The sequence below is a fragment of the Spodoptera frugiperda genome, chromosome 4 (genome assembly GCF_023101765.2).
Source record: "Spodoptera frugiperda isolate SF20-4 chromosome 4, AGI-APGP_CSIRO_Sfru_2.0, whole genome shotgun sequence".
Taxonomy (NCBI): domain Eukaryota; kingdom Metazoa; phylum Arthropoda; class Insecta; order Lepidoptera; family Noctuidae; genus Spodoptera; species Spodoptera frugiperda.
Window position 1 is genome coordinate 4027663 of NC_064215.1, and position 12009 is coordinate 4039671.

General features: G+C 33.2%; 1 protein-coding gene across 1 annotated transcript; it reads right to left on the reverse strand.

Moving 5' to 3' along the window:
• Positions 1–30: 30 nt before the first annotated feature.
• On the reverse strand, positions 31–5041 carry LOC118272645 (MAPK regulated corepressor interacting protein 2). The gene is made up of 5 exons (XM_035589265.2): positions 4877–5041; positions 4692–4776; positions 4372–4481; positions 3908–3964; positions 31–2599 (listed from the first exon to the last, which is right to left on the reverse strand). The coding sequence occupies exons 1-5, from the start codon at positions 4926–4928 to the stop codon at positions 2454–2456; spliced, it is 450 nt and encodes a 149-aa protein (XP_035445158.1). The 5' UTR covers positions 4929–5041; the 3' UTR covers positions 31–2453.
• Positions 5042–12009: the final 6968 nt, after the last annotated feature.

Genomic DNA, 12009 nt, shown 5'->3' on the forward strand with positions numbered 1-12009 from the left:
ACTTTTAAAAGTTATAATAAAAACAGCGTATAATTCATCAGATGGTTTATTCAACTACAACAAAAAGCATAACGTTTTAATAACTAAATCAGTCTAAAAATATTCTCCTGCGTTAAAACTACAACGACTCAAATATTTCATCTAAAAGGTTAAAATATATATAACTACAGTTTGTGCATTTATTGCTTATTGCATACATTAATATTGCCTTTACGAATCAACTCGTTTTGTACTTGCATAATTGCAGTAATAAATAACTTCTCTTCACAACAGCAAACAGATTAAAATATAATTAAAAGTTTAAGATAACTTTCAATCAACATTACCACACTAAAATATACAAAACAAGTAAAACTGTAAAGATATATATTGCATTCGTAAAGATATATGACACATTCTTTTAAATTTTCTATGTACAAAGGAAATAAAACCAATATTCCAAAGATTCTACACGAGTAACATGATTATATTGCTATTTATAAGTAGCAGAATTGCTTAAACTGGCTATAGTTTGTTACATATTAAATTGTATGTACTTTTATGAAACGATACACACTCATACATACGTACGGGCGATATCAAACCTTGACTCAGTTATTAATATTACTTAAGATGTGTAAAAAAATGGTTTTAAAATGTAACAAACCTCAGCCAGACTAGATTACATTGTTATGGAAGACATCGTTCAGCCTCGAGCATCAGAAGCTTTGATAACACAAATAAACATTGAAAACAATCGATTTAACATTATACAACAACAACAGTAACACTTTCATTAAAAATCTATTTTTCACATAAATCTTTCGAGTTGTAACTTATCGAATATCTCGAACAGGAACTTTGGGTAACAATATAATAAAAAAATTAGGCAAAAGCTTGAGTCGATACTTAATTTTGTGATGATACAATTCGAGGTGACAAGAGATTAATTCATGCACACGTTGGATTCGCGATCTGCCTGTAGAATAAGGTATCAACTGTGCAAGTTGACTTTCAATAAAATAATCTATTGTATTTTACAGTATACACATAAAAATGAAACTATAAAGGTGCATAGCAACTGCTAATAACTTGTGTATGTACATAATTACAAAATGTTAAAAAAAACATAACATGACGTTACGCTTTCTAATCCCCTAGGGGATTGGCAGAGGACAGGGATGACAAGGTGAGAACTAGTCTTGAATAATACCCTATGATGGGTCATCGGGTATAATTCCAGACAGTGTTGAGAAATTTTCGAAAAACCGAAAATGACTCCAATATGGCAGACCTGGGACAGTTTTTTACTCGGTAGTTGCACTTGGGACCACTTAACAAACGAGAAAGTCGAAATAAATACAAAAAAATCCCAATGAGACCTCTCTGGATAGCTACCTTAGCTTTATAGCTACCTGGCTACGCGAAAAAAAGTGAAACATGTATGAAATTGATACTCAAGTACATGATTGGGTTATAAGTAATGCGAAACCTTTACATATTTACAATTTAACAATATTCCTTCTGTCACATAACAATGTATATAATACTGTTTACACTATTGCTGTATTTAGGCACTTTAAAGTATTGGTTGCAATATGCAATTATTGCAAAAAGGCATAGCTATGTAAAATAGCTGCAAAAAAATAATGTCACAGTTTGTAACATTACAGTTGTGATATAGACACGGTAGAACAATGCTACTTAATAAATTCACAGTAAATAATTTGGCTCTTAATGTACATTTGGCAAAAATATTATGTTTCTCTCTGGTACATCTAACAGGAAAGATACTCTTTGGTAAACGGTCGATCAGAATTCGATATATAATCCATTATCATCAATCAAAATCTATAACATTCACACAACATAACAATCTTAAAGAATATTGGTTCACAGTAACAATGCAAAAGAAATTGAGCTTTTGGAAAATTTTTACTTAATATGATATGACATAACTACTGAGATCCACAATCAACTGTAGATTACTTAACTTTTTTTTACAAATTCACATTATTATCTGTTCAATAAGATAAAATTTGTTTACTTTCAAAATAATTGTATAGTGATACTTTTAGATTGGACAGTTTCTAAAAATGTCACATAACTAACTTCAATATTCCATACAATTAAGAAGACCATGGGTTTATAATGCTTTGTTGAAACAAAAAACCCATAGATAGTCTAATTGAGAACTGTATTCAGATCTAATAGTTATTTCAATGTTTCTTGACAGGGTGACACCGCCTTAAGTTTGTCTACCTGTCAGTTAAAACTAGAAAAATCAGGATAAACACAGACTCTACTTGTCCATTATAACAAAACCAGTTACTAAATTAGGTGCACAGCAAAACGGCTGCTTCCTTTGTAAATAAGGTCCGGTTTAAATAAAAATTTAGTAAACTACAGATGATTGTGACTTATGCTACCGCCAACTTTTATGTTTCATCATCTTTGTATTAGACATTGCTACCTCAAAGAGAGTTGGTGATGTTCTGGAAGAGTCGCTTGCCCCACCAGGTCTCCAGGTCAAAGGGTTTGAAGTCTCTGAGCACGGGGCTGGGGGCATCGTCCTGGTAGTACAGGTTGGATGGAGGTGCGGGCGATGAGCTGCCAGATTCTGGAACAATTTATGGAAACAATGGTTAAATTGAGGCAAGTGTAACAAAAGATGGCACTGTCTGACTGTAGGTCATCAACCAATCTTAGACATAATTATAAGTTTACAATATGAAGCTTTAAAAAGATGGTTAGTAAGTACCAACAGTTACTTCATCTTATGCTTAAAAGGTTTACTTTATACAAAATAAGTAATATTCACAGAGCATTAGAAATTTTCATAAGTGGCACTTACAACAACCATAGTATTAAACAATGATGAAATCTCCATACATTTTAGAGGCCATTGTTATTAAAATAAATATTACCAACACTACAATAGGTAATAAATAATAACTCAAAGGTTACATGAAAAAATTACTTTCCATAGTGAGTCATAAATTTATTTGCAAATCATTTATTGTACCTATCATGTGATTAGATAAATTTATAAACAGCTACAGATAATATCCATATCTGCAATCTTATATTATAAATGTGATCAGATTTGTTTGTTTGTCACGTGAAAATATATGAGAAACATTAATGCCTACAATTTAAAAACCTTATTATGATTCAATGAAAGACAATATTTAATACATTCATAAGTTATTTTAAAAATTTTCTACTAACATAAACTTCAAATATTCTTCTCACTAGTAATAAAAAGCGTAATTATAATAAGTTCTAGAATATTCCTTTTCATAGTAACATTTATTGAAACTGTGATGTTTAGTTCTCCCATCAGAATCTCGGTCAATGAAAACTAATCAATTCTAATTGAGAAGGCATTCACAGATGAATTTGTACTGCAATTGAATGCCTATGCACTGTGACTCATTTAAATAAATATGTCAGTGGTCATGATAACTAATAATAGCTCTTATCACAATTACATAAGGTATTACATGCAACTCTAGCCTTGCATTTGCATAGAATACTCTTTCTTTGAATTAAACAAACAAATAACTGATAAGGTATAGTATCAAATTAGGTTGCAAGTTTAATTTCTCATTAATATTATACTCTTCATTGACTAGATATTTTGTCAAGCATTTTAAATATCCCTCATTAGCGTCAGTGTAGTACCTATTTTCCTAGAAAGCCATTCATCATCATCATCAACCAGAAAACATCCACTATTGACATAGGCTCCCCCTTAGTAAAGGCACAAAAAGTAGTAGTAAGTAAAGCCATTAGTCTTATCTTTTACTGTAACATCATTTATCAAAAATGTCACAGCAGTTTAGTAGAAAGTTAAGCTTATTACTGCATTTATAGTAAGTATTAAAATAATATAAATTGTGCGTTTATGTAAGTGTCTACTTACCATTTGTACTGGTTGGTGTTGTGGGCTCACTTTCTCCGTATGTTGACTGTGTCCAAGCTGGAAATATTTATATTAGATTACTTATTTTATATGACATAATTACAATAAAATTAAAAACTGGTCCTTGACTAAGTTTCAGTTAATTTACCTGACAGATCATTTGATAGATTTTCCATTTAAAATGTGTCAAGATGTTATTAAGCTATCAGTAATTAATTAAGTAACTAATCACATTAATTAAAAAAATGGAACCCCAAGAGTCAGTTTATGATTATGAAATTTTTAGAAAATGTTGTGAAATTGAGAAAATGTTGCAAGTACACAATATCATGGTTTTCTTTGAAGGTAAAAGAAAGGAATGCTGCCAAATACATAAAAAAGTGTAGTCTTTGAGACTAGCCAATTCCTAGATATAATGAAAAGCTTTCTTAAAAAATTATAGTTAGTTATGTATGAAAACTTACTTTCACTGATAAATCTGATAATTTCCTCATGTTGCGGCGTAATCACATGGTGCTGTATTCTTTGGTGAATTGTCTTTTTACCATTGGAATGAAAAATAGGCTTGGGCATGCTGGAACACAGACATAACTCCAATAAGAAAACTGTTGAAAGTTTACAGAATGTATTAATAGGTTGTAAATTACATCTCCTAACGTTTTAAAGCACGGTTTCACTGTATTTATGATGTCTACAGCAAGTTATAATCTTCGGCCTAAGAGGTTATGTAAAAACAGTGATGAAATATCAATAAGTTTTGGAAGCTCACAAAAACATCACTTACTTGATGATTTCTCCATTATCAGACTCTGATGACTTCCTATTGTGATCTTTACGGCTGTCCAATCTTTCTAAGTTCTGTGAGAGGCCTGCAAACGAAAATAAAGATACGATATTTTCATCTCACATGATCACTGACAAGCTTGAACTTCATTTTCAAACTAAATTATATTATAACATGATAGCTACCTCTTCGAGTTTTGGCTACAATTTTGCTGGGTCCCTTAGAAACAGTATACATTTTAAAATTCACTCAGAAAGTAAAAAAATAAACGTAAAAATCACACACGAAATTACGAGACCAACTTTAAACAGCAAGTTGCAATATAGATAAATAAAAAAAGATACCATTGTCATTTTGGTGTGCTTATCATTTTATTTTTCTGTCGAATGTCTGAATAGTTGGTAATGTGTAAAATATATATTCGACTGCACGAATAGCTATTTTATAGCACTAATAAATTTTATTTTACTTGAAAACCTAGTATTCTTATGTGGAAGCAGTAGTTTTTTAATCTTTTATATAGCAACATTCGCAGTAATGTCATTTTGAGGTCGTAATAGTAAGCTAGAATACCACGAGATGGCGTTACTAACATCAAGAAAATATTTTTTAGGAAATGAGTACGATAGGTGTACAGATAAGAAATCTCTGAATGGGAATCTAGGGCTTGGAGTTATGTGCTTTTCTAGAGTACAAATGAATGATAAAAGTTCCTAGTATAAACTTTACCTAGCAAAATGTTTGTAGATACCTGGACTGTACTTATTAGTTTCTGGAGTTCCCTTTCTGGATTATGATTTGTCTAAAGGGATTGGTAATGCTCCACAGAAGCTGTCTACTGTCTTTGACGGCAATTAATTTCAAAGAAAGTTCCAGTAGAAACAAAATAGAGCAAACAACGATTGCGGATATTGCGTTACAAACAATTAAACACCGACATGATTTATTCCACACAGTTCTTGGGTACCTAAAGTAAAATATTTCTGTAGGAAGCACCCTTACGTAAGGCTATATATCATGGAGGAAGCAAGCGTAGTATTCATGTCGATGTTTATTGAAACGGTTAGCACTCGATCAATCGTGGGTGAAGGAAGTTGGATAGACATGCAGTAGGCAAAAACGATTTCCGTTGACTATCTAGTTCTAACTGTTTTTGTTTGTTAGAAGTTATGATAGTTAGTAAAATTATTGCTTCTAAAATGTATCTTAGTATAAAATTGTTACTAACATTCTAATCTAATTGGTCTGAAAAAACCCCTATTATTTCTATCCTATCACCCAAATCTCAACCAGGGAATCAAAACCGAGACCCCGTAGCTCGACAGCCGCGCTTACGACCACTCGAAATTCGACTATCGAAATCGTCGTAGCTCTGTTTCCAGGCAGCTTTGTAGCAGGTTACCCTCTATGTCGAAAAGCAGGAGAAGGAACGGGGTGGTTATTAGTCAGTAAGAGTCTGACACTCCCTCTCACCTCGCCCAAGGCGGGATAAATTATTGGAAGATTTTCTCCCCTAAAAATACTGTTCCTATAGATGCCTTTAGGTTTTATCTACTGTAAGTAAATAATCTTTTTCTATGTAGATACTATCGGAACTCCCTGGAGAGAGAGGACTTGTAAAGTTGTAATTACCATTGTAAATGACTACAAACTGTTTTACTTACATGCACGTGATCTGAATAATACAATACGTGTTTGTATAGGTATAGGTACTTATACCTGCGTTTGTACAGCTACCTAGACTTTCACCGAAACTTTCTCTTTGTAAGTTAAGTGATTGCAATTGTGTCTGTGTGTCGTATCGTACTGAGAGCTTATCTTTATTAACTGACTTAAAAAAGTACGAGATTCTCAATTTAACTTACATTGAGCTACTGACTTACATTAACTAGCTTGCATTACCTAATTGGATAATTTATTACTCCAAATTACCTCTGTCTAGAATTGCATAGATGACTAATTTTTATTTTAATGTCCGTCTTGTAGCTTATTTTAAAATATTAGACATGTATTTTTTATTTTCTTGAAGATATATTGATTTGAAATACCGACGTCACTTCTAGGTACGATTTATAGGTACGTAGAAATGATATATTTGCATCCACTCCTAAACTTTGATTCATTTTATCTAAGTATTGCTATCTTATACGTACGACAGAATAAAAAAATACGTGTCTAATAATATTCAACATAACTAGGTACTAACTAGGTCCATTCATCAATTCGTCAGTTAAGTAATAAACATAGTGATATTGAACTGAAACAAACTTATTTAACTGACGGACTAAACAGATGTTTAATTTTAATACCACATTATCAACCCTATTGATAAACGTACCTAGGTAGCATAGTTATGTTGAACATTCAGTTTCAAATCATTCCACAAATGCACTACACTAGGTTTGACATTACTGATTGTTTGATATTCAAACTATGTATTGGCTTGTTCTTATCGCCATTACACGCGTAGCCGTTGTGCCCTAGTTCCTGCCTATATTATGTGCTGACAGCCTCATGTGCCGGATTTAACGATGTTTTAATATGCCCATAATGGCGAATGACTGTTAGCAGTTAGGGGGCCATGTACGATTGCTAGTAAATAGGTACATACTTACGTAGGTTATGGTGTGGTGTACCTACGGTTCTATTTAATGGTTATTTACCTTTTGTTAAGTGTGTAAACCATATTTTTAGGGGGCAAAATTCATTAAATGACTTCTCCCGCTTTGGGTGAGGCGAGAGTGAGTTTCAGACTCTGAAAAAAAGTAATACTCAAAGTGTTAACCCGTTTGTAGGAAGGGGTTTAGTGTGCATCAACGTCTAATAGCCTTTCCTCCTGCATCCATTCTGTGTCCGTGCATATTGCTCTTGAATAAGTGTCCCGTTGTGACTTGATACTAATAGAGCTTTTCTCTTTAGTTATTTTCATTTATTTCAACAAATTAAACATACATAAGTAGGACTTTTTTGAGGGGGAGGAGGAAAATCATCCAATGGTTTCTCCCGCCTTGGGCGAGGCGAGAGAGAGAGTGTCAGACTTACTGACTAAAAACCACGACATTCCTACTCCTGCTTTTCGAGCCAGAGCCCCGGTAATCCGCTAGGTAGTCCGTAGCTAGACTAGTAAAGAAGTTTATTTTATGGTAATTATAAATACATAACTAGCAAACCCGGTGAACTCCGTTTCGCCACCAATGATTTTCCCCGTTTTCCTGCTTTTCTCTAGAATTTTTCCTGAATTTTCTTTGCTATAAACCTCACGGAGCCCGAGACCTTACCAACGAATGCAAAACCGTGTAAATAGATTCGTGGGTTCTGGAGTTATAGCGTCAGGAAGGAAAACACGACTTATTTTTATATTAAAAATCAGTAACTCATTATAACACATTTTGTTATCAAAAGTGTTTTTACAATTATGTATAATCTGTGCATATTTTAAGTCATTGACATACATAATTTATTTGTAAACATGTTATGTCTGTTTTGTGAATATATTACATTTACTTATCTAATAATAGAGCTCTGCTATTCGTATAATCTATGTGACTGTGACCTCTGAGTTTGTTGTTTGTTTGGTGTGATGTGACTCCCAGAGGAGTACGCAAACGCTACTCAATGTTAAGAGCTCTCAAAACTAGTTCTGTCGCTACAATTCTTTATAAAATGACAGAGATAGCACGATATTTAAGTACAACTTATTGAGTAACATTTCAATATTCGGGCATCAGAGGAGTCAGATAGAAAATGCTATGGATAGGTACTCAACTACTCAATAAGGTATAAAAATAATGAGTAGTTAAGAAAATAAAGTCGCAACTTCACGCCTTTTATCCCCGAAGAAAAAAGAAGAAAGAAAAAAGTTTATTTACACCGATTACAATTAAAAAACCCGAGACTCCTTGACTGCAGTCGCTATAACATGAAAATGAAAAAACTCAACTAAGAATACAAGAAAAATTTAAGCAGTCGGGACCCATTCTAAATATTATGAGGGCACACAGGCTGGCTTTCTAGAATGGGTCCCGACTGCTTAAATTTTTCTTGTATTCTTATTTTACGGGTTTTTTCATTTTCATGTTACACAAGTAAAGCAGTCGGGTTTTTTAGTTTTTTAAATTACTTTTTTTATTTTATATTCTTTTAGTTTTATTATTTATTATATTTTGATAATCTAGTGTCACTTCACAGTAAATACGAATCAAACGACCCCTATCAATTTGAAATCCATCGAGTCGTTCAGGCTCTATGAGCAATATTCGAATTTGGCGCCAAAAATCCGCCATTTTGATTTTATTATTATTTTGATATATCCAGTGTCACTCTCACAGTAATTGCGAATCAAACGACACCTCTCAAGCCCAAATCCATCGAGTCGTTTAGGCTAGAGAGTGAGCAATATTCGAATTTGGCGCCAAAAATCCGCCATTTTAATTTTTTAAACATTTTGATATATCCAGTGTCACTCTCACAGTAAATACGAATCTAACGACACCTCTCAAGTCAAAATCCATCAAGCCGTTTAGGCTGCAGGGCGTGCCAAACAATTATAAACATAATACTTACATAATACATACATACATACATACATACTCTCGAAAAACATAACCCTCCTTCTGGCGCAGTCGGGTAAAAACAATGAACATAAATAATTGATAAAATAATAATAAAAGAATACACGGCCAAGAAGGCCAGTACTCAGCTAAAATGCTATGAAGAGGTAGACAGAGGTGCACATTACTGCATATAGGTAGCGTATCTATACAATGTGAACCCACTTTTCACAATTAATGTTATAAGGTCCATGTAATAGGGGGAAAGCCTATTGCCATGAAACTGGGCCAATTCCCGATTCCGTGCTACTACTAAGATATTTTCGAAAAACCGGAAAAAGCCCAGCCGACACGGGAATCGAACCTTAGACCCTTTGCCTGGAAAGTCGCAATAGCGGCCACCCGACCAACGACGATACAGTAACAAGTTTAACAGTAACTAACTAACATCATAACTGCAATTATAGGTACTCAGGTCTTATATTTAATAATTAGCAAATTGCAGCGAGTAGGGTCTTTCAATATATCTTTGAATGTCGTCACTAGGACGGCAAGGAAACCAGTTTAGCACTCACACAAGTATTTTGAGCATACCTGACTGTAAGAACTAAGAAAATAAATATTAAAAATACTAGTTCTTGTATGTCAGAGTTCTACGAACTTAAATCTAGTCGGCTAGGTTTATGGTCAAATACTCAAACGACACTCAATTTTAAGACGCTCTCAAGAATAGTTCTATCTCTATTAAGTCTTAGTAAATTGACAGAGATAACACGATATTTAAGTACAACTTAAAATTGAGTAGCATTTCAGTATTTGGGCGTTAGTCTTCAACATTATTATTGCAATTACGACGTTTAAAGGCTTAAATAGAATACCAGATAACCTATAAAGATAGGTACTAGTGTACCTAATTTGTTTTTAATTGTCCAGTCATTTCCCAATTGTTTAAGTAGGTATGTGATGATTAGGGTTACTGCTACTTCTTAATGTAATTTTGGCACTTAACCTCTAGCTCACGCAATCTTAATAATCAGTGTTATGAGTTCTTAGCACAATAATGTCGATAAGAAAACAGTTTTTTTTAAATATACCTTACAATAATATTGTACCCAAAAAATTAAACAGATTTTCAACCGACGTCCCAATTTCCAATGAGGTTCTCAATTCGGTCGGTGTGTTTTTATTCTATGTTTATATACGGCTTACGCCGAGATTTATACACCTATTTTATTTTTACATGCCATTGTTTGCGAGATCTGTTACCAGAATAAAAATATAAATATTTGATAGAACATCTATAAGTATAACAGGAAAGTTGGAGGTTGCAGAGTTTAAAAGATCCATGTTTATCAGAATTTTCTCTGCCAAAAGTCTCATCATCATCATCATATCAGCCATAAGACGTCCTCTGCTGAACATAGACCTCCCCCAATGACTTCCAGACAGGTCGATTGGAAGTGACCAGCATCCAGCGGCTCCCTGTGACCAGGATCAATGTAAGTTTATGTTATATATTTTTAATATATAGGTATAGCCGAAATAATTTAACATGTAAATTAAACAAATAGTCAGAAGCACACTGAATATATTTCATTAAAACAAAAGAAGATCATAAAATAGTTTCCACTTTTATAAGTGGCCAGCTTAAAAGCACAGATAATGAGATAATATAATTATTTTAACAGTTTACAACTCCCTTATTTACTTAGTTGTACCGAGAAGAGCAGCAGTAACAAAATATATTCTACACACACCGCTTATTCCACAAAAATGCACAACAAAAAAAGATAGAATCTTAACCTTTGTTGCAGCTACAGAAATGAACAATGGCTCTGTGTTTCGCACCATAGTTACACCGTCGAGCTAACGGGATTGAAGTCAAATGAGGTCAGTTGATATCACAACTCTGTACCAACGGGTCGGATGCATCTAAAGGCCAAACTTATTAATATTAATCGGCAGTTACATCAGAGAACATAACAAGAGAATATGAAACAAGAATGGGTGTTTTATATCTTTTGTTGCAATCAGAATGAAGAATGCATAAGGTAATGCATGTTTTTATTGCATTTTGTCATGGTTTTGTATAGCGACGTGACAATATAACAACATATTACTATTATACTGCTAACGTTTTTTAAAATTAAAGTTAATTCGGTCATTTATATTATGTGTTACGTATTAGATTCGTATGTAATTTGGGTGCATAAATGCCATTGTGGGGACAATGGCCAGGTCTATAGTGATTTGCAATAATAACACGTTATTAATAAAGAGTGTGGCTGACAAATATCTTGTTAAGAAACTCTATAGGACTAATTTTGATTTCTACCTCTTAACATCGTCAGAAGGAAAAATAATCGATGGTGTTTTAGGTATTTCGTAATACTAAAAATTACGGTGCCATAATCGAATAAGGGAATAATAGATATCCTCAAATATATCCTCAAAGACCAAGCAGTGAGGCCCCAAATGAGTTTAGCAGAAAGAGGAACTTCAGCAGAACTAAATCTTCAGAATTATTTATAGGAAGGAAGTCAAGTACCTATTTTATCAATCAAAAGTTATGCACTGGCTGAATGCTGATTGAATATCGACATTAGATTTGCAAGTTCTTGATTCAGAACAATCATGGCATGAGTGCGTCAAATGAATAAAAAATGTTCACAATATCAACAGTTATTTATGACAATAACTATTTACTTTTTTTTTTGTCAATTTTTCTTCAAAATAATGACCTAATAATTAAATCCGGTCCACATTCG

Excerpts from the sequence above, each read along its gene's own strand:
- LOC118272645 (XM_035589265.2), bottom strand. The coding sequence starts at position 4,928 with ATGTATACTGTTTCTAAGGGACCCAGCAAAATTGTAGCCAAAACTCGA. Across the intron at positions 4,482-4,691 it reads GATAATGGAGAAATCATCAA|CATGCCCAAGCCTATTTTTC; the intron begins GTAAGTGATGTT and ends TCTGTGTTCCAG. Across the intron at positions 2,600-3,907 it reads AACACCAACCAGTACAAATG|AATCTGGCAGCTCATCGCCC; the intron begins GTAAGTAGACAC and ends AAATTGTTCCAG.